Source organism: Anguilla rostrata, chromosome 5 (assembly GCF_018555375.3).
Source record: "Anguilla rostrata isolate EN2019 chromosome 5, ASM1855537v3, whole genome shotgun sequence".
In the NCBI taxonomy this organism is placed as follows: Eukaryota; Metazoa; Chordata; class Actinopteri; order Anguilliformes; family Anguillidae; genus Anguilla; species Anguilla rostrata.
The window spans coordinates 10,905,944-10,929,710 of record NC_057937.1 but is presented as its reverse complement, the minus strand read 5'-3'; the positions used below and the strand labels follow the sequence as shown (position 1 = coordinate 10,929,710).

The 23,767-nt window shown below is 39.9% G+C and overlaps 1 protein-coding gene across 1 annotated transcript in view; it reads left to right on the top strand.

Moving 5' to 3' along the window:
• The window catches only part of galntl6 (polypeptide N-acetylgalactosaminyltransferase like 6), a 114,942-nt gene that overhangs the window by 36,225 nt on the left and 54,950 nt on the right, over nt 1–23,767 (top strand). The window contains exon 5 of the mRNA XM_064335109.1: nt 1,472–1,638. Within this exon, the coding sequence (XP_064191179.1) occupies nt 1,472–1,638 (167 nt within the window). The remainder of the gene's footprint in view (nt 1–1,471; nt 1,639–23,767) is intronic.

Genomic DNA, 23,767 nt, shown 5'->3' with positions numbered 1-23,767 from the left:
ACTGCCCATTGGAAGCATAAACTACACCCAATCAATCTCATGTAGTTCAATATGTTATGTGGTTACCAAATTTTAGTTTAAAAAAATAAGTCATATAATGCATTTACCATTTGCCACAGTGCAAAATGTTGAGTGTGAAATAAACAGTGATAGTGTGCTTCTATCTCAAATGGAATATATTTAGTCCCTGTTGAGCTCGTATAAGCTGTTAGAGATCAATTAACTCTGTCGGAGTTAGTTAAACAACGGACATTTTAAAAGGGTCAGTGTTTTTAGAATTATGCACTCAGTGTCAGTGCCTGTCAGTGTTACTAATTACACTGTCTACCATTATATGGATGCTGTTGCATGCTGAAGAAGAAATAAATTGTACCTTTGATAAACATAGTGAATATCCTGTGGAGCAAGATATGAGAGTTATTATAGTGTATCTACAGAGCGTCTGTTGAATTGCTTGGTGATAGACTAATAAGTCTCATGTCCTGCTTTACAGTAAAACTCACAGGCACTGTCTCTACTATACTAGACTATGATGTCTATTCTATAAATTATTCCAGTGCCCCAGTTTTGTCATGACATTGTAGGAAGAATGCCTATCTATCCTTATTTGGGTGAAAGATAGACTGCAGTTTAATTCCTTAGCTTTTTTTTTTTTTTTTTCCACGGTAGTTAATAAAAACTTGTGCCACAAGTGTTGTTGGTACAAATTCATCTGACACCATCAGGTAATTACTATGCAAATCATGACCCTTTTTTTCTCAGCTGTTTTTCATAATGTGAAATTATCCTGCAGAGCCCAGTCTGATTCCGAAGCTGGCGTGTATCCAGACCAAATGAGTATGTCAAGCACAGATGTTGAAGCTGTTTTTTTTTTTTTTTTGCTTTTTTTAATCTTTTTTTTTCTGTGCAATAGTTAAAGTACCTTAAGGCAGGGCTTTTACAAAAATAATAATTCAAAGGTGAGAGATAAATTAGGTTGGCTTGTCGAGTTTGTTGCAGGTGATAAATTACAAGACTGGGGTGAGCCATGAACTGGAACTTTATCTGACAGTTTCATCCTTGCACGAGCGCAATTAGCATGCAGCTTTCTGAATGTGTTTTATTTCAGTGCCTTTCTGAAATATTGATATATGATATACATCGGAACATGACGTAGTTAATTGTAATTGAATTGTAATTGCAATTAACAACTAGAATATAAAAGAATGGCTTTGTATTTGGTATAGAAACTATGGGAGGGGGGGATTTAGGGTGACACAGTGAGAATCTGTTTTTTCTTCAAGGTTCCAGGATCGTGTCTGTAGTTTTGACAGTTTTGAAGCAGGTGACGAGTCTCTCCACTCTCGTGTCGGATCTGAAAATCCCTCTAACTGCATTACGGTCTTGTCCTTAACCTCTGTGTTAATAGTGCCGTATCAGTCTCCTTGACAGACTGTGAATATTAACCACTTCTCCACTCCTTCCTCCTTAGTTGCAGACAGAAGCTGTATTTGGAGAACCTGCCCAACACCAGTATAATAATCCCCTTCCACAATGAGGGCTGGTCTACTCTGCTGAGGACAGTGCACAGCATCACCCACCGCACACCTGACCACCTCATCGCAGAGATCATCCTGGTGGATGACTTCAGTGACAGAGGTAGGCACTGTTTGAGCTCTCTGTTTAATGGATGCTGGTTTTTACCAGGATGCAATTTCCTTCCGCATTCTGTGGCAAGACCAGTGGGTTTCTGCATTACCCTGGCTTCCTTCAAAGCAGGTGATTCTTCCCTGCACTGTTTCTGGATCAGTGGGTACCTGCATAGCCCAGTCTGCAAAAGTGAGGGATCCTTCCCCGCACTGTTCGTGGATCAGCGGATAGCTGTACACCCCAGTCCCCTGACTCTACCCCTTTTTTGTTGCCCCCTTTACCCTATGGCTTACTGTACATGATGTTTAGGAGTCCAGCTAGTTCATGTGCTGATTCTCATCTCTCACCAGTCTCATCTCACTCCTCTGTGACTCTCCGAAACACCAAACAGCAGCATTAGTGAACATCAGTGGACCGGCATTGACCATTTGGGTTTTATTCATTGTCTCCTCCCCCACAAGGCTGGGATGAATCTCAGTGGAATCACAGGCCACTGACTCAGAACAGCAGAAACCTTCCATCCACGTGCCGCTCATACATAGCTCCAATTACGCATACATTTGCACCAGCATTTATTTATCCCTTCTATTCACTGGCAGGACCAAGATCAGAGAACCTCCTGTGGCTGAATTCCTGCCTTTCTCACGTTTTGTTTCTCTGCACCAAGAGGCCATTACAGATGGATTAAATGTGTCATGAAGTCAGGGTCAGTGGGCATTGAAATTAATACAGGAAGCTGGGGGGGGGGGGGGAGGAGGGAGTGGAGCAATTGAAAGGGAACCACAGAGGAAAACCAGGGTTCTCAAAGTCAAGTCATGCTTTATGCCTGTGTTACTGGTCTGGGAATGGAGAGATGGCAGGTTCAGGGGAGGACATCTGTTTGCACTGGGCTCCCTGTGAGAGGGGATAACACCATGTGATGCGCAACCTCAAGGTGGTCATGTGATGTCTGCGAGGCCCACCAGATGGTCACAGCTTGTGCCGTACAGCCCAAAGTGAATCGGTTAACCAAAGTGTCAAGTCTCTGTGAGAGGAACCTGTGTTTGCGGATGTTAAGCTGTGTTTGTGTGTCTGCGCGTGCGTCTCCTTGTCATTGGCTGGCTTTTCAAGGTGGACTGCGGAGTCGCTGCTTTAAATAAAGCTCGCTGCCTCACGTTATCCTTGCATCTGCAGGGGAAGTGTTGTGCAGAATAACATCCCTCACGTGTCAGTTCCTGGGTTCTCTCAGCTTTGACAGATTTCGCTGATTGCTACAGAGCAGGTGCATTGTGGTATAAAGCTCAGTGCCAGCACTTCAGTGAAAACAGCTTTTTACTGTTGACTAAGAGGTAAATTGTCTGTAAATGTTATGATTATTTGCTCAGTTAATCCTGGTTACATGTAATTTTCAGCAGTTCAGCGGTTGGAAAAATTAAACAGGAACTGGGCTTGTAACCAGAAAGTTATTGTTCAAATCCTTGATTGGATACTGCCTTGTTACAGTCTAAGTACGGTATGGTATAAGGTATGGCATGTAATATTATCAAATTTCCCCCAGTTGTTATATAGTTGCATACGGTGCATAGGTAATATTTCAGATGTATCCTATGTGAGAGAATGAGAAAAGGGAAATTAATGTACCTGGTTGAAGTGAGATCTCAGAGCTAAATTTGGTTCTGTTTGTTCAACTTTAGTAAATCTCTCCCAACCTATATCACATCTATTGAGCTATTGTTTAGTATCAGGGCAAAGAATGGAATGTGACTGAAAAACTCCAATGGGGCCATTAGTGGCGATATGTGTTTATTATTTTTAACAAGCGGTACTGTTCTGCGCATTTGTATGCTTGTGTGTTTCTGTTTTTTTTTTTACTTTGTGATGAATGGGCACTCCAGAAGGTATCAAACAACAGTTGTGTGGCTTTTTGGGCTGCTCTTTGCTGTGCAGAATTGAGAGGCTTATCACTCGTACCAGAATGCACTGAGGTTTGTTGGCCTTTTCCTTCCGGTGGAATTTTATTTATTTACTTATTTATTTATTTATTTATTTATTTATTTTGTGTGTGAACAGGTTTTCAACCTGAAGTGAGAATTTCAATGTCTTCAAATATTCTCAGTGTCTATGCGCTTCTGTTTCCGTGATAACAAAAAAATAATACAAAAGAATCTCACTTGCAGTTCAACAACAAAGACTGAAAATTAGGAGTCAGTGTAACAGTGATCTTGTCTGTTGAAAACAACTACAGACTGAGACGTTATGTTTATTGACATGTTGGTGTGCTTTTCTTCACTTTCTAATGTGGTCACTTCTCAGTTGAAATAAGAAAAAAAAAAAGTTCTGTCCATTCACCTCGTCCAGGTGAAGGTCCGGCCAGCTGGTGATTGACCTTCATCATTAATAATGTTCATGAGCCCGTGAGACCAGCTGAGTCAGGGCAGCAGTACACAGCATCAGAGGAAGACAAAGCTCTAATCTGTTGAGTGACAGCCTGAAACGGCCTCATTACTCTGCAGCTCCGCGGAGGCCCTGGGAGCCCAGATCTGTCACTCATTCTCCTGTGATGGGATATGCACAGTGGCTCTCATTGCTCTACTGTAGGAGGGAGCTGACTGACAGGGTCTTATTGCATCAACCCCACTAGACTGACAACAGTCTGAACGCAGAATAGAATGCTAATTAAATTCGAGACACACGGTATCCAAATATTAACTTTGGAATCGCGTACAGAAGTTTATAGAAAACTTGCAGTTTTGATTGACTGAATGGATACAGTGACATGAAAAAGTATTCGCCCCCTTCCTCTATTATTGAATATTTGTCACGTTGAATGATTTCAGATCTTTACACAAAATGTAATATTAGACAAAAGGAAACTGAGTAAACACAAAATACATTTTTAAAAATAATTTAATTTATTCAATGAAAGAAGTCATTAGAATGGTGGAAGATAATGAAATTCTTATGCAGAACCTCAGAAAAGCTGTTGAAGCTTAAAATGTACAAATGAATATTTATAAAAGCAAGTATGCATAAATCGTGTTCAATAATAACATATTTTTTAATTAAATGTGTTCCCTACGACTTTAAAAAGGAGTCATATTGTTTCCAAATGAATGCTTTTGTTGGCACACTCATGATTAATAACCATTGGCATCGCTTCTCAGGTTTATGAATTATAGGAATGATAATGGAAATAAATAGCTTACGTTCTTTTCTGATTTGATTATGTAATGCGGTACTGTATCTCAATGGAAGAATAGAAAAGTCGGGCAACCCGACAAGACCTGTACAGTGCTACATTGTGGTATGAGTGTTACTAGTTCAGTACAGTACCAATTACACTCTAATAGCAGGATGACTGACTGGCCCTGGGTCAATACAGTGTTATACTATTACACTGAAGTATGACTGTGACCTGATGACTGTTCCTATTTCAGGACAGTACAGATTTACGCTCTCACATCACAGTAAGACTGTGACATGATGACTGTCCCTGGTTCAGTACAGGGTTACGCTGTTGGAGTGGGGCATGACTGTGAGCTGAGGGGTACTCTGTGCCTGCGCGTTTCCTCTGCCGTCCCCGAGGTTGTTTCCACCTGCAGATGTCGTGACACGCCTCAGCGCCCTGGCCCTGCCTGTGACCGCGCGTGCGGCTCTGTGAGCAGGTAGCCTGCGCTCAGTCGCCACGACGAGGCATTCATTTGCACCGCCGTCCCCCGGACTCCAGCAGCCTCTCCCAGCAGTAAAGAAGCCTCAAATGAGCCGGGAACAGGTCCACCGAGTGTCCCTTCGCTGTGACCTTTTTAAAAGTCACAAAGGACCCCACTGTGGCGTTGGCCTTGCCCCACCACGGTTGCCTAGCGAGTGAGTGACATAAAGGTTGAGTTCGGTGACAGCTGCTATCCCCACTCTACACTGCCCCCAGAGGGCACCGCACAGAGAGCAGGAACCTCTCAGATAGAGCTACCGAATTCAGTTTGAATCTTCCATTACTGTAAGGCCTGGGCTTTAAAAGCATCATTCATTCCTGTCTAAACTGGACCTTTTTTCATCTTTTTGGATGTTCGTTCACGTCATTTTTTTTGTAATTCCTCTGATGTGCGGATACATCGCCAATTACTAAAGACAATTTCAGCACCATTAGTTAATTCAATCTGTGTATATACAATGTTCATCATGTAAAATCATGATTTTTTTGTTGTTGTTGTTATAAATAACCAAATTTAGCCCCCAGTACTATAGGGTTCTATATCCTATTGGGGCTGATATTGGGTTTCAAAGTTCTTGTGGGTATTTTTGTGGCTCAGAACTACTTAAAAAATACACCCAAACTGTTTACATTTTGTTATCATTTTTCAGCACCAAACATATAAATAATGTTAAATGCAACATTTTTTTAAATACAACATAATTTGTTTCCTGATATTTTGATGTGTCACATTCCATGGGCTGTCAGGAGACATTACCATATATAGCTAGTACACATTAGACAACATATAACTACAAATTGAGGGAGCGTGTGGCTTTTATCTACACACATAATGAAGAATTATTAAGCAGAGCCTCCTGCTGCCTAATGCGTGTCCCCTGTTAAACATGCAAAGACTGCGTCCTCCACACTTCCTTCTGCACATCTCTCAGTTCGCCGACTGCGGGGAATTTGTATTCAGCTGAAAGGCTCTGTAATTAAAGATAGCATAATTGTGATAATCCTCCTGCCTCCTTAAGGAGTATCAACACGGGCAGAAAAAGGATGCGTGCTTTTTGAGAGGAAGTCTTGAGGAAATGAAAAAATTATGTTTGACAAAATGTTCCGTAATGCCTTTTAAAGGAACACGCAGCAGAGTATGCATTGCTTTTTCTCTAATTTTTTCTCTACTCGGGTGATCTGCTGTTGAGCAAATAAAGCACAGGGCATGTGGCTTGGGCTTCTGCAAATTAATCAAATGGATTTGACATGCATTGGCCACTCACCCTACTGTCAATGGCATTTATTTTCAGTTCTTGTACATTTAAACATTGTACTGTTCCTAATATATGGACAATATGTACAGTTAAAAAAATAATATTTTGATGGCGTTTCAGATAATAGTCTTACAATAGGTACCAAATAGCATTCATAGAAATGTATACCATATATTCAAGGGTAGAATTAAGTTTTTATTATAACATTTAAACCTTAATGATGTCAAACTAGAGGTCATGTTAAAACCATTCCATAATTTAGTGTGTTTGTAATCAGAAGATTCCATTAAATGTTTTGTTATAAATCACTTTACAACTGCAGTGTTGTAGTAAACACAATAAAGGTGAGAATAATCCATTGTCTAATGATTTCTGCATGGTAGGAGGCTCCTACTGTGATCTAACTACAGCAGGCTGCTGAAAAAGCCATAACCATCAACAATCAATTACTGCAAGCCACAGAATGGTTCATTTATTGCATTACTTTGAGACTAATTATTGAACAAATGTTTAGCCTTTCAGACTGATGTATTTTATTTTAGAATTATTTTCAGTATTAGTATTTGTTTTTGTGTGTGTGTGTGTGCGTGTGTGTGCGTATGTATGTATATCTGTGCTCATGTAAACATTACATTTATGTAATAAATGCACTAATGTCTAAGAATTCATTAGCATTGTTTGTGTTGTAGCATATCCAAACTGCAGTTGTGTCATGAATCACATTAATAGCCCAGAGGTCCCAAAAACCCACAACTGAGCTGTGAATGGTGTCATAATGAGATTATTTTTGTTTATCTATAATGATTGTTGTACGATCCCTTTTCTTTTGGCTGAATTCCACCATTAGTATAATCCCATTCTTAAACCATCAAAGTTAATTTCCGCCTTGTTCGCTTATATATATACATTCATTATAATATGAAACAATATCTGAAGTAAAAGATTATTTGAACTTGACGCATGCAGTCATTTAATAGTGATGGGCAGTAAACATGTCTCTGCAGTTTCCATGTGTGTAATCATTAATGTCATGGTATGTAAAGAGAGATTGCTTATTTGTTATAACGTGTACTAATAAGTATTTATATTATAACGTGTTCTCACAACATATTTAATTACACATAAAATGAGTACACGGTCGAATAAATGTGCACCATCACATTTCCATTATTGGGTGTGATTGTTAATATTCTGTTATTCTGCTCACAGTGATAATGAAAGCCTGCAGTTCCCGTTCATATTACAATGGCAGTTCCTTTAGCGTGTTTCAGAGGCACAACGGAGCAGTCAGAGGAAGCAGGCGGTTAGGAGATCAGAAGAGACCAGACAGACACCCTTCTGATTCCGCTGGCTTCGCGGGGCCGCGGGGGAGACAGCGTGCGCTCGCGCGAACAGACGCAGATCCGATTGATTGCAGCCGGAAAAAGGAGACGGCGGCGGTGCCGTCGCGGTGCCCTTCATCCGCCCCCGCCGCGGCGCGAGCTACAACACAATCGCGCTCCCCTCTGCCTCCGCGTGCGATCTCAAAGGCTTTTCAGCAGTCACGTGATCCTGACCTTTCTGTCAAACTTCACCGAGTCTCCTTTCATGCTCTGCACTCAGGCACACTTTAGTTCTGGTGCATGAAAGAGCGTGGTCCCCACAGTGCCAAGTAGGGTCCATTTGAGCACATTTTGATCATGTTGATTAATGATGGAAACATGATCCCCACTGGGCCTGGAAGGGTTTGGCTACTATACATTGTGACTGGAAGAGTTTGGCTACATTGTGGCTGGAAGGGTTTGGCTGCGTTGTGACTGGAAGGATTTGGCTACATTGTGACTGGAAGGGTTTGGCTGCACTGTGACTGGAAGGGTTTGGCTGCATTGTGACTGCAGGGGTTTGGCTGCATTGTGACTGCAAGGGTTTGGCTGCATTGTGACTGCAAGGGTTTGGCTACTGTACATTGTGGCTGGAAGTATTTGGCTGCATTGTGACTGGAAGGGTTTGGCTGCATTGTGACTGGAAGAGTTTGGCTACTTGTGACTGGAAGGGTTTGGCTACATTGTGAGTGGAAGGATTTGGCTGCATTGTGAGTGTTCTGGATGGGCGCGAATACTGTGTGAGGTCAATCCATGATTTGTGTGTCACCATGTTGATATAGTGGTCATTGAACAGCTAACTACATTAGTACTGTTTGTAAATGCACGCGGTGAGAGACTGCTAAAAAGGTATTCAGCCAGTCCGTCTCTCAAAACTGGACTGACACTGAATCTGGCTTACGTATTCATCCATAATTTATCAGATCAACATACAGCACTTATGTGATGAAGAAATGCTGTACTGTCGTTGACATGAGGTAATTCTTCATTTTGAATTTTAGCGGTATGTTCCCCGAGAGCTCAGGTCAAGTCTGGGTCAGGTGTACTTGAAGGAGGTCACAGAATGCTTGATGGGCTTTCTCTGCTGTGATGAGTACTGGGTGCGGTTCACTGTGTCCTGCTATTAATTCCAGAATGTTCTACAGAGGTCATTTTTAGAGGAAGCAAACAATAGCATGCAGATAATTATGATGGGACCAGTAATCGGCCCTTTTACATTTTATTTGAAGTACACTACTAGTACACATAGTAATCGTTTTTCTTGAATTTTGTTTTCAGATTATCTTTAATGCTGATAAGCTTATATGGTACATGCTTGTCTTATGTATTTGCCTTGCTAGTGTTTATATACAGTACATTCACATAATGATTGAGTTGCTCATGATTTTAACATACTTGTTGATCAAGGCTTTGACCGCTGTCTTTTCCAAGGACACGTTTGTCTGTAATTTCTTTTCTTTTCCTTGTTTGAGATAGAAACCTGTCACTCACTCACTGGGGTCTGGGTGATCAAATACAGTGCTCTCCACATGTTGCGCAGTGAGTCACCCACCTGTCACTCACAGAAGGGACGACTGATCGAACACTCTTCTGCCTGTCGCTCACGGAAGGGTCAGCTGATTGAACATTCATCTGTCTGTCACTCGTGAAGCGGGCAGCTGTTCGAACGCAGCTTTCCCGCTGTTTGTCTTCATCTGCATGTCAGACCGTCCTGTCGCTTGGCTGTGGTCTGTGGCTTGTGCTAATGGTCTAAGGCCCGGTGTCCATTCCTGCCCAAACTGAATCTTCCCCATTAAATTGTGGTTAAGATGGCCTACAGCTGTGTAATACAAGTGAATGAAGTTGAACTCCTGCCCAATTACACTGTTACAGTGGTGCTGTGTGTGGCTGCATGCCCCAGAACAGCATTACAGGGTACTCTACTACCTCAAAGTGACTCCACTCTACAATGTCAGTGGGTTAATGGAGACTTCGAGAGACCACTCGACTGAAATTTGCAGGACAACTGATTTGAGATGCTCATTTCTATCTCAACATCACTGATGCTCCTGGGTTCCCTTAGCAACAGTTACCTTTGTGAAAGAGAGGGCCTGCCACAGCCCTACTGTTCCCTCTCTGGGAAGGAGAAAGAAAGCACGCTAGTCAACGAACCCCGCGGCACATCTGAGCCCTCAACAGATGTCCACCTCGGTGTCACAGCATGTCTGACGCTCATGATCCACGAAGAGGCTGCAGTTTTATTGACTCATTTCCTGCTGACCTTCCACCAACTGCTTCGGTAACTGAAATAGCCCTGCAGTCATAATGTCTAATATTATGTTAAGGTTTCCTTAGCCAGTCCATTTTTAAACCTTCTAATGCCGAAAGAGGACTGTTCGGTGCCTTGGTAGAACTGAAGTGCTGTGCGTATCTCACCACCTAAAAATCTCTGCAGTTCGTTGGTTGCATTTTCTTCGATTGGTTCCTTGCATTCTCTGATCATTTCCTAGGGTGTTACTAAAAAATTGTATTATAATAGGAATATAATTCACAGTTGACCTGCCAGTGAAACTGAATATAAAATGTCCTGTTTGTGAAGTGACTAGTGTTTATGAGAACTTGAATATCTTTCTTTTAGTAATGGTGTCTGAGCTTTGAATGCAGGCTATTAATAGCCTGACTTTATAAATGTGGCACATTTTCACAGATTTATTTCTCAGAGAGCAGTGATGAATAAGTCATTATGTCTTTGAAATAGTTATATATGATAATCACTATTGGGTGAAAGGCAATGGAGTATGGTTTTACGAACCTCGCTTTCAAAATCTCTAACATTATAGCATGAAATCCATTCAGTACAGGGGTAAATGATGGATTTAGGCACTCATGCATTGTGTTACAGAGACACACACAGCTGTGAAAAAGTAAAGCCAAGCCAACAATGGCTGATTGGATTGATGTTTTGCAAATGCAAATCTCTCTTCAAGCTCAATTTCCCCACTCCCCGAATAATTGAAAACAGCTGGAGATGTTCTTGAAATAGTGAGATGTGGGATTAGCATAATGACTGGGGACAATCTCCTTGAAATGTCTCCAGGAAGGAACTTCTTGAAAGAGTGTTGTGGAGACTTCCTCATTCAATACACAGCATATAAATTGAACAAACTGCAGCATAAACTAAGGCTCAAAGCAATAAGTCCATTGGAAGTTGTCTCGGCATATTTCTGTTACAATAACATGACAAATGCTTTACTTCTTTCTTTAGCACTGCATTTTCATTCGATATTACAGCTTATTTAGTTAATTGATTGAACTGGTGTGAATTAGTGTTAGCTGGATTCAAAACTGAATCTAAGGACATGGAAATATATGCAAATATGTGTGAATGTAAGAACTTTTCCATTATCTCTTAATGAACACATGATAAATATTATATGAAATGTCAGGATTGGACATGTAATATATGAATGTAAGTTGCTTTTTCCAATTATTAAGGACGTTAACTGTTCTTGTGATAATTAGCTGTGGCATTTTTCTTTTTTTTTAAGTAGCTATTAATTTGTAATTTCCACACCATTTTAATTTTTCCATGCATCATTAACAGAGCTGTCAGTTCTCCATCCCTCTATCCAAGACTGGACTTAACATGCTTAACAGTGTGATGATGGAGTCCAATACAGAAACAAGATGGAGTCAACAGTGCGTGTGCAGTGATGTTGGGTTATGGCTTCGCTGGGCCCAGATGAGTTAAAATCCCAATAAAAGCAGGGATGTTGCGCCTGTGGGTCATTTCATAGCAGGCAGCTGCAATATGGTCTTCATAAACTGCTGTCATTTTAAATAGCTGTCAAATCAATCAAAGTGTAACAAGGTTATGTCTTTAAACAGAGTGAGTAGGGCATGCTATGCAGATGCACTGAAAAGGCCTGTGTTTCAAATTTCCCATTCTGGATAATGTAAAAATGATAGATAAAAATGCTTATGAAAATAGAAGTGGTATAATTTTATAATGTAATATAACAAACCAGTAAGGGTGTCTAACATCATTGTTAGAGAATCAGGCTTGTAAACTAGTGGATTTAATGCCCAGCTGGAATGCTGATGTTGTACCCTTGAGCAAGGTAGTTATCCTGGATTGTTGAGTAAAATATATCCAGCTGTATAAATGGATTGTACAAGTGCTATCTGTATAAGTCACTCTGGAAAACAGCACTAAATTGTGTTCCCTTCAAGCAATTATGCTGTATTCAGTAAATCTAGAAGAAACACCAGGAGTGGCAAGAATGTATAGCTCCACAACGCATGAACTTGCTGGCATATTGAATATGGCGCAGATTTGACAATGTTAACTAAATCAATTAGCAGAAAGTTAATTAAAAATTAATCTGATGAATTAATCAAAATTAATCTTCCAGAGAACATTTTTGTTAATAAAAAATCTCCAAAGGTGGTGGCCACCATTTCTCTCTGAAAAATAGGTACCCTGATGGATTGAGGTCTGAGTACTGAAAAAGTCAGACAACTTATTTATGTGTTCTTTTCTTTTTTTCTTCAAACAAATATGGATGTAAACTAACATGACACTGCAGTAAGCATTTAGCTAGAGTTTGAAAACACCATAGCAACAGCCCGGCTGCCTAATGCCACAAGGCCTGTTGAACTGTACTAACAAGTATTTTTTTTAAATAAGTTGTCTCAACAGAATTATTGAAAGAGCCAGAAACAAGCTGTGACAAAATTTGTTTTAATCAGGTAACACCGGTATAATGTATCATATTTGTTTTTGACTTAATGGGAACTGCTCATTTGAATTTTACCCTAATGAGTATTTTATAATTTGACAGCGGCAGTCCTGAGATTGCCATTGTGTCGGTGTGAAACAGTAATTATTAATGAATTCTCTTGCAGATGTCTTTTGTGGTGTAATTATTGCAATCATAATATTGTATAATTCCTAATTGCAGGACATATATTATCATATTTACTGTCATTTTAAGTACTAATAGGTTGTGTCAAAACATTTTTTATTTTTGACCCTTCCAAGGTTCCTTTGCTACAGGATATTATTAATTTGCCTGCAATGGATGAATGCACTGAAACTCAGGCCATGAAAAATAATTAACAATAGACCAACAAACACAGCATAATATTATTAAATAACATTTAGCAGCTCGTTTGTATGGTGAGTGAGTTTGTCATCTTCATACTTTATTGTCTTCCATGAATACCTGTCCCAAAGTGTAAGCCTCAAAGTGCCCAGTGTTAATTCAACTATAACAGTGTATGTGTCTAATACGGACCGTATGTAATCTGTAAGAGCTGATTCAACACTGATCACAAGACATCAATTTCTCCCATAGTCTCAATTTCATACCCCAATCAATGTAATCATATAAATGCAGCAGTGTATGACTATGAAAACCATCCTTATTAGGTAATGCCATGATGAAAATACATAAAAGAAAGTTCATATTTGATCACTTATTTCTTTTATTTCTCTTTTTTCCCCTCAAATTTGCCATACCACCCTGTGCCATTCCTATGGAGAACTGCTGAAGCTACGCAGAGCTGAATTTGGTTAGCACTTGGATGAGAGACCTCCTAAAAATATGAAGTTACTGCTAGAAGTTCTAGACCAAATAGAAACCCAAGGCCCCTTCAGAGTGATGGGGGCACTGTACTGTAGAAGGTACTGTCTTTCACAAGAGATGTTAAACCAAGGGCCTGACTCATTGCACATTTTTCAAAAGAGTTTAGGTGTTAACCCAAGTGCCCTAGTTAAATTCCCACACAGAACTGCTTCTCTACACCTGCCCACCTCCTCACCCCTTATGTGCCTGCCAACTATATCCCCTGATACCCCCCCCCCCCCCATCCCCAAGCTATCACAGTGAAAGAAAGTTGAATTCTGCTTCAGTAAAATTCCAATGTTCCAATGACTTGTGTGTATAGGGCACTGCAAGTGGACCTTTTTTAAAACTTGCAAGACCTCACAATGTAACAGGCGAGCTAACGTTGATCTGATGTGTATCTCTCAGTGGCGGTGACTGGTAGTCTGTGGACTCCTGGGGCACTGTTAGGAAATAATGCAGCAGTAACAAGGGGAACTGTGAGCAGCATACTGTAAATGTGGTCATATTCAACTAATTAGAGAGCCAAACCTCAAGCCTGTTAGACCGCTCTCTTACAGAGGAGGGCCACTCAGGAGCACTGCAGCCTGGCTTAGTTTGGAGGGAGAGGGGTTATGCTGCTGTGAGTTTGGTTTTAATGAAGCCATCCAGTGTTTCCTGTTAAGATTATAGAGGCACTTCCTGCAGCAGCGTAGAATGAAATGGTGCAGTTGGCGAATTAGAGACACACGTCCTGCGGCTTTAATTGGCCCCGTGTCTGCTCTGGGTCTCTGACCAGACAGGCAGGTTTTATTAGAGGAGGCTGTAGGCAGTGACTGGGAAACTCACATGATTTGATTCGTCTGGAAAGTACTAACATCTGTAATGTGCTCTTTTGCCATTCCAAGTCTTCCATTCTTATAATTTGCACGTTTGAACAAGTACGTTTTTATGTGATATTTAATACATTTTCAAATTATCAGTATAGCTTGTGTTATTTCAGTGGTAGTAAAAGAACCCATGCAATGAACTACCAGTTTAACTCACACTCTCACACTAAATTAATACACACAAGCTAAAATAGTATACTCTTACAGTTAGCTAAATACAATAGTGCACCATTAAATTTAAGCCTATCCTCTAATATTTAACTAAAGTATTATCTGACATTAAACTGAAGCCTGTATTTTAGCATTACACTGAAGCCAATTGTGTCACATTAAACTGAAGCCTGTTTGTTAGCATTAAACTGAAGCCTGTACTTTTACGTGAAACTAAAGATTGTACTTTCACGGTATACTGTAGCATGAATATTCACATCAAACGGGAGCCTGTCCTCTCACATCAAACGCAAGTTCTCATTAAGCGGGGCGACAGCGTGGTTTCTGCCGTTGGACTCTTGGGTTAAATTTAATTAATAGCGAGTTTCTAATGAGAGCCTACCGCTAATAGCATGGATGAATGGCCTGCAACGGTCCCATTCACCTTGCGATAATGTTCCTACAATCAGATCAGGACTCCTGCCCTGAACAACGCCATCAGACCACATTAGAAACCTCCGAAAGAGATATTTCTTTTTTTATCTGCAAATTAGCAATGATTATCCCAATGAATGGGGTACTGGAGGCAAGCCATCTGCAATTATTATATCGCTGCTGCATATTGATTGCCTCTCCTCCAAAAAAAGTATCAGATCAGCTGCCCGAAGACAAAAAAAACAACCCATTGCATCTGTCATTTTGTTGTCTTATCTGCTGAGAATTTGCTACTGATTTTTCTCCACTAGGATACTTTTTTTTTTTTTTGCTGTGGCTCAATACAAAGACATTATTGTTCCTGGAAAAATAAAAATCATTTCTGCAGGAAATGCTGAGGTGCCAGAGTCCTTGTACTTGATAATCTGTTATCTTTCAAAACTCAGCTTTAGTCCTGCAATACAACTTCAGTCTGTTCCTCATTTGGTTATCAGTGTATGCCATTTTATAGTTAAGCATCTTCAGCTCGGACAGAAAGTCATCATCATCATCAGGCATCATCATTGACTTTTACCTCATAATGGCATGATGTGTGCATTAACCACAAAGTACAAATGGTTTTTGTTAAATTGGGTGGTTTGATGCCATTTGAAAAAAGGGGGAAAAACTTGGGAAAACACCAACTTTTTTTTTTTTTTAATTCAGTAAAATTACAAATGCAGGATCTACCAGAATTTCTGGCACCCTTGATAATAATGAGGAAAAAAAGACTATGAAAGAATGTCATTGTTGTTTATCGGCTTGATCTTCCATTCAAAATATGAGACATCTAACCTTTAAAAGAGGTAAAATTGTTCAAAGAAAAAATATCTAATAGAAGTGTTTTGGGATTTATTTTTAGTTAATCTGAGTCATTAGGAAGTTTTAAATGTTCGTCCACTCACTGCCTGTTTCACTGGGGTATAAATTAGAATTTTTGTATCAGAAATTACTAGTTATTTCATCACTGGCATGTATGTATGTGGAATCTTACCTGAATAATAGGCTATGAGGATTGCTTTGCTCTCATTGCACCACCTCATTGTTTTGAAATTTTAATGGGGGCTGTACTTGTCTCTGATTGGTTGATGTCGAAACCTTGCCAACAAATATTGCTCTCCAGTCAAGCTAGATGTGCAATTGTTACAATGTGTTCAGTGAGAAAGCATTTCCAGCAAACAGTGTCTGCCTGTAATTCGACATAAAAAATCACCTGTGTATCATTACCTTTGGATGAGATAAAAATTTAGCTTTTTGGCCATAAACACCAGACGTGGATTTGGCATAGAACAAGGGATGGTCCTGCAGGAAAAAGCCTTATCCCCACTGTGAAGCGTGGTGGCGGATTTGTGATGTTGTGATGGGGCTGCTTTTCTTCCGAAGGCAGTGGGAAACGTTTTAGTATGCATGGCATCGAGGACTCTGTCAAGTACCTGGAGATTTTAGACCAAGATGTGTCGGCAGGAGGCTAAAAGAGGGTCGTGGTTGGATCTTCCAGTAGGATAACAATCGAAAACATTCCGCAGAATCAAGCTTTTGCAATAGCCATTTCAGTGTCCTGACCTAAACTCCACTGAATACCTGAGAGGTGAGCTGAACAGGATAGCACTCCATGAAGGCCAAGGACTCGTAAGGAGAAATTAATAATGGATGAATGATCGCAGATCCCTTGCTATGTGCTCTCCCACCTCTTGGCAAAGGGAGGGTGCATGAAGTCCTAACTTCAGGGGTGCCAACAATTGTGACACATTTTCATCTGAATAAAAATGATTTTATGTTAATGTTTTTTTTTTCCCCTCCGAGAAATTGTTTCACAATAAGATTATATGATTTCCTTATATTGCTGAGCACAGAAAACTTTGATGAATGCTAAAGTGAATTTCACTTGCATTTTTGTTCATGTTAATTGAGGGTGCCAGTAATTCCCTAGGGCACTGTGGATAGTTTATAACAAATGATTTGAGAACAGATCCAAATGAATTTGTAATGAAAGCTTAATTATACACACCAGCGTTCTGCCCAGAAATGAGACAAAAGTGCCAATGGAACAATGCCTGTCTGGAGGCAGGTTGGGCAGCAAGAAAAGCTGTGGATTCACTGAAGTTTGCATGTGAAACTAATCACCACTTCCAAATAAGGTTGCATTTTTTGCTAATCACAGCTTTCACATGATACTAATCATATAATCAAAGCTGGCTGCAGTTTTGTTTTTCTTTGATTTCACTTTTTGCCATTACATATTGGATTCAAAACCATGCATTGGATTGAATTAGTCTGTATCTGTAAAGGATTGTGCAAGATTTAAAAGTGAGTGCATTTTGCTCAAAACAAATGAGAGAGTGTGGTCTTGTGCAGGATATTGGCAAGAACAATCTACACAGCAAAATGTTAATTTTTAAAGAAAGAAAAAGTAGTAGGAGTACATTTAACACTAATAGAGCACATGTTGTACTCATATACACTCTTCCAAGTTCACTGAGCTCACTGTTGGTTCAGAAGTGCACTGCTGATTTAACATTTAATTTCCATTGAGCCTCAAACCTGTGACTACAGTATTTTCAATCATGAATTTGTGCACTATGCAGTTGATTTCCTTTATCACTCCATTACTATTGGTGCAATATTCTACGTACAAAATCATCAACTTTCTGCAAGGAGACCCTTCTGATTGGTTGTCCACGTGAATAGTATGAATGAATAATGAATGAGACATTGTAGCAGAGAAGAGTACTATGGAAACATATCACAGTGTATCTACACTAGCAAAGATACAGTTGCATTCTGGCACCACTTGCTAAAATGACACAGGAATGGATTTCAATGCTGGTGTCTGCATAGGTCATGATACTGAAACTTTATTCTTGATCAAGTTGGAGCTGGAAGTATATTGCAGGCTGTTTTAAGACCTTACTGATGCTCTGAATTAGTTGTCTTTGAGGCAGTCTGAGTTATATGTAGAATTATCAGACAGCATTGTACCATTAGAGTACATGTTTACTGCAGGTCCAGTAACATTTTTCCCATTTTTTATTTTCTTTAATTTCTTAATTTGTTCTCTGTTTTGAATGACATTCACTTTGTAAAAATCACATTTTGTTCTTCTAAGAGCAATAATTTTCATAAAACATTTAGCCATGGGCTGTTCCATTAATTGGATATGTCAGATTTCAATGTTGTTAACTGTGCTGCAGCAACAATCGCAATGGCGAAGTACAAAATAAGAAACCCTGTCTCTGTGGACTTCATGATTGAGGCCAAAGAAATGGAGGTCAGAAAGCATATTTCTAACTTATTTTATTGGAAATTAACATAGCCTGAAGGAGGCCATAATGCTTGAAACTTTTTATTGTAGGCCTGCAGTGTGCAATCATTACTGTCACTATTGGAAACAACTTAATTGTATGGATGGAATTGAGTATTTTACTCAAATTCTGAAGATGCATTCCTTCATTGTTCTAAAGGAATGCATTTCAGTACTAAGCATTTCAGTTTGATCTTTAAATACAATGTGTAGAATATTCAGAATATGCCATATATGCAGTTAAATATTAATACCAATATGTAATTATTAAGACTGCTGTTGTACATCACATTGCTGTGCTGTGTTTTCAGTGAGTCAAGACAGTGTTAGTGTCACCGTGAACTGTGAGATGTGAGCTGTGGATGCAATCGAGATCTATTCCACTGAACTCAGATCAGCAAAAGTGGTTTCTATGGACTGCTTCATTCCATCCAGCTGAATTCAAATCAGCTAAAGTAATATCTTTGGACCGCTTCATTTTCTTCCACTGAACTGAGATTAGCAGAAGGCCATACAGTATATAAGGACTTCCTCATACACCAGCCAGGTCCCATCAAGCAGAATGTTTGCTCCTCTCTCCCTCTCCCTCCCCCTCCCCTGTAGAGACCGGCGCGCTCTTTGTTTAGGGCTTGTCCAGCAGCTCGCCCTGTTATCAGTCCGGACAGGTCACCGCGGGGTTCCCTTAGCCGCGTTTGTGCTATCTGCAGCGAGAAGCCGGCAGTTTAATGAGCAAACAGGTTTTCAGGATATCGGCATTACATCCGGAGCTCACTGACATCTGGCAAACAGGTAGCACCCAATGGGAGCAACACAGCCAGATGTCAGACCTGTGCCCATACAACCGCCGATGTGCTGCAATTTAATTGGTCAGTGAAATGCCAGGGGTAGGTTGGGGGGGGGAATTTCATTTACTCAAATGGTAGGTACGGAAGGCCATGCTTTGCACATAGAATTATTATTATTATTATTTTTATTTTATTTTTTTTCAAAGCTCTCCCATGTGTGTTCTATGACAGTGGTGTCACCAGCAGAATATAGCATTGCGTCGGATTTGAAATATTGATGCGCATTTGCTTGTTTTCATGACATTCAGCTTGCCAGTATAAACGTAAGATTGTTCTCTCTTATATGTTTCGTGTGTGAGACGTTTCTCTGAAATGAGTATGAGTGAAAGCTTTGTTCCTTCACTGTTGCAGGTAGGGTTGGTATTATTTCATTACAGTAACAGCTTTCTGTATCACATTTTCATTGCTAGACTGTGAAAACTGCATATTTCTCCACTTGCCATTATGAAATATTCATGCCCATGTCATGCCCGGTTTAATGTGCCATCACAAATGACATGTGAACCCAGATGGCATGTACCTGGTCTGGGAGGCAGAGCTAAAGAGGGACACCATCATATTTGATGGCAGACATGGACTGTGAAAGTTCTCATTAGTTGCTGTGGGTAGACGCTAGATTTAAGTCCATTGCTGTCCCAGCACCTTCTGCTGGTCAGTGGTTGCCAATATTATGGCGCTTTGAGTAGAATATGTGAGCCGTTCCGGTTTGTGTTTACCATGTTTGAACTTGTTTTAAGGCAAGCAAAATGCCAAAAAATAAATACATTTTTAATAACCCAGTACAACACAAGGCCATGCAGTATGCTACATCGTCAAAACAGACAGTCACGGTGTCTTGTTCCACAGAATGAATCGATATCATTTCAATCTTTCAACATTCCTGGACTGAGTAGTAGAATAGGCAAGGACTAAAAGGAGGCAGGGCAAAAGTGAGTTAGCAGAATTGCTCGGCAGTACTTTTACTTCAGTGCGTACATAATGCAGCAAAATTAGATTTTCAGGCAGCTGTTTATTACAATCATCTCCCATTTTATAACAATTTTTTGTCCTTTACCTAGAACAATGCAAAAAGATTTTTGTTAGCAACAAAGAAGTCCATCACACACATTGAGTTATGACTCTGGTGTTCAGCCTATCATGTAAATAGCTGCAAATTGTAAACTAGGCAACATTCTCTGTTTGCTCCATTTTCGCCTTGTGTTTTCTCCTGTGCTCGACAAATGCCATGTAAACATTCTCATTAGCCTCTGAAGATTGATTCAGTATTGCCTTATTTGTAAAAGTGCCACAACGTCAATGGTTTCAGAAGTAGTGATTTTACAAGTAATTGTCGCTCTTTACAACTAAAGTCAATTCCATGGACACAAGGTTAAAGGAAGTTACGCTTCACCGATCAATACCAAGTTAATCAGAGCCTCACACTTTGCCTCGTGTACAGTGTCACAGTGCCAGTGCATGTGATATTTTTATTCCAGACCTTTACAGATTTTATTTGTTCATCCTTTTATTCATCTCTGCAGAGTTGATTGAAAGCATGCCTGTTTGTCTTGGTTCTGGGAGCTCAGGGAATAGATGGTGGTCGGAAATGTCAAGAAGAGTGAATGGAAGCATTGCACATACCATTTCTGCCATAATGTCATGCAGGGGGCTCAGATGGTTCGTAGGCCACGCCCCCCTATTCTCTATTTCACTGCTGTTTGCCCATCTGTACTTTCCTGGTCTCTGATTGGCTGCAGTCAACCTGCTAGCAATAGTTGTAAAAGATGACTGCTGCACTAAGACTGAATCAAAATTATTGTTGTTGTTGTTGTTGTTATTAATTTGCTTACTTTAAAATTATTTTTAGTTAATTTTTATATATTCATTTTATCTCTTGGAACCTAGCTTTTGTATGTTAGTATGTTTTTTTCTTTTTTCATCAGCGCTCCATTGAAAACGAGACCCAGTGTGATTTCCCTGTATAAATAAAGTTTTGCAAGTAAGGTGGCATTTAGACCTGGGTCAGTCTGTTGGACATAGTGTTCCTCTGGACCACAGAGACACTCTGATGCAGGAATTCCATCAAACCAACTGTCATATAGATTAGTCGTTCCCTGCTAATACAGCATGCTATGCTATTGGCGAGAGTTGTGGCATAAATTCACCGGTGTATTGTAGTCTTCCTAGCCTGTCACTGCCATAATCACAGAGGAGAGATACGCAGTACAAAGGGTCTTTGTGGAAGCCCAGCTCTATTTTATAATTAAAGTGAACTGGGAGGTTCAGTATGAATGCGGTGTTACCCACAGCACTTCATTTTTCGCCCACGCCTTGACTAAGAAATACTGAGGAAAAAAAAACACAATAATCTTTTTCATTGTTTCATTCATTGAGATCAAAACAGAATAAATGAAAACACTGAAACAATACTGCAAAGGACATGTAACGTGCTGTCGTATCGTATTATTGTTAATTTAGTTGTAAAGTGTGCATGTTGATACCCCCCATACACACACACACACACACACACACAGATTTCATTTTCTACCCGATAGTTAATACATTGATTAATGACACTGATTAAACTCACCTGGTGTCATGTTATCACAGATATAAAATCAGTCCTAATTAGAAAAGAAGAATACAAACCTACAGGACTGAGGTCCTCGAATGCCAGATTTGAGTATCCCTGGACTAGCACCTTGACTAGCAGCTTTCCTGCAGGAAACACTGGAATGTTAAAACATACAATGCAGAAGAACTCACACTACTGCACACATAAGCCAATAAAGGCTTGTTTATTTAATAAAATTCATATAATAGGTTATCATTCTCATGAAGCTTAAGTAGAGCCATGTTCAGTGAAAGTGGAATTCAATACCCTGTGCATACTGTGAAATGAGTGTATTCCAGAGGACAAATCATATCACAGCTTACATAACTGAGCTGGATTGAAGAGAATAAATTCATATTTCCTGAAGCATTTCACCATACAATGTACTGTATAAAATATATCTCTGGAGACTGAAAGTCAATGCATAAATGTCATTGGTAAGCCCTCATTTATTAGTCAGAGGGAACAGGCGGAAGTGTACTGAAAAGAGAGAATGTTTCTGACGAGATACACTGAGGGAATTTAAATTCACTAATTAAGCATTGACAGTAAAGACTGTGTACATATGTCACAGCCTCTGGGAATAAGAATGGAACACCACTACATTTGAGAATCTCGCCCAGATGGGTTAGCGATACAATTGTCATTATATTAATGGGCGACTATCAACACAACAGTGCTTAATGAGTCATTAAGGGGGCAATCGGAATCAGTGCCGGCAGTGACAAGAAGAAAGTGATAGGGGCATCAGAAGATAGTTAAGCAGCTAAAAAAGTTCATATGTTTCAAGATGCAATCTCTCAGCACAAGGACTGATCACAATGATCTCCCGCAATACATTCTACAACTGGCATAAAGGTTGACAGAAATATAAAGCCATTTGATTGGTTCATAAATAACAGTGACAAGGTCATTCATTCGATACTATTCTGTGAGAGGTGATGCTTTCTATCTTCTGAATGTACACTTCTGAATAATTAAGAAAGTTCTCAGGAGTTGAACTGGGAGTTCATTCAGAAATAAGAGCGTGTGTTCTGTTTGAAAGTAGTATCCAGCATCAGTGACCATCAGGGACTAGATTAATAACAGAATAAAATGGTACTTTGTTTACCCACAGCTTAAAGCCATATCCTCAAACCCTTTGAGGATATTTCAATTAGAAAAGGAAATAGTATTCACCTTTAACATAAAGGCGCTGTGCGACCATTTTCTGAAGGTCCAATCAATTCGAAAGGCACAAGTCTGTGTTAACAGATTACATTCCCTTCTGTGTTCCGCTGAAACAGTCTTGTTAAATACGTGAAGCCTTCTGTGGTTTGACAAAACCTTTTTCAGTCCCCCATTTTTTTTTGTTTTGTTTTTTTGCATGGTTCAGGTCCTACGGAATTTTATTCTGTATTGCTTATTTTATTGTGTTATTATAGTATTGATGATTTTAAAAAAATGTTTCATTAATGTTGACGATTCATACAGCTCCATGGCCTTCCGTATGAATTTTGCATACAATGGTATAATTGTCTCACTTTCTATTAAAAGGAGTTAAAACGCTGACCGGGAGAATTATAGCATGTCACGTCTGTTCCCATCAAGCTTTGTGCCATGAGCAAACAGCCTTTGATATTATTATTATTAGGGTAAACAATTTCCCTAAGCTGAGACAAACAGGGCTATCAGCAGCCCTGGGAAAAGTGTTTAACAGCCACATGATTTAATCAGAACAGTCCAAGTAAATAACACGAGGCCAAGAGGCTTTTACATGGCCTCTTCCTGCGATTGGGAAACAACATTGGCCACTACAGTGGTTTTACAAGTTCGCTGTTCAGCAGTGTCCTGTCCAGTTTCCGAGTTATGGCTCTAATTAATTAAGTACATTTTTGTAGCGTTCTGGCTCTGTATAGGCATTTAGCAGCCGCTCATAACAGTGCGGTCGATTCATGCAGCCGTACATTTACAGAAGCAATTCAGGTTACTGTAATTACACTGCTCAAGGGT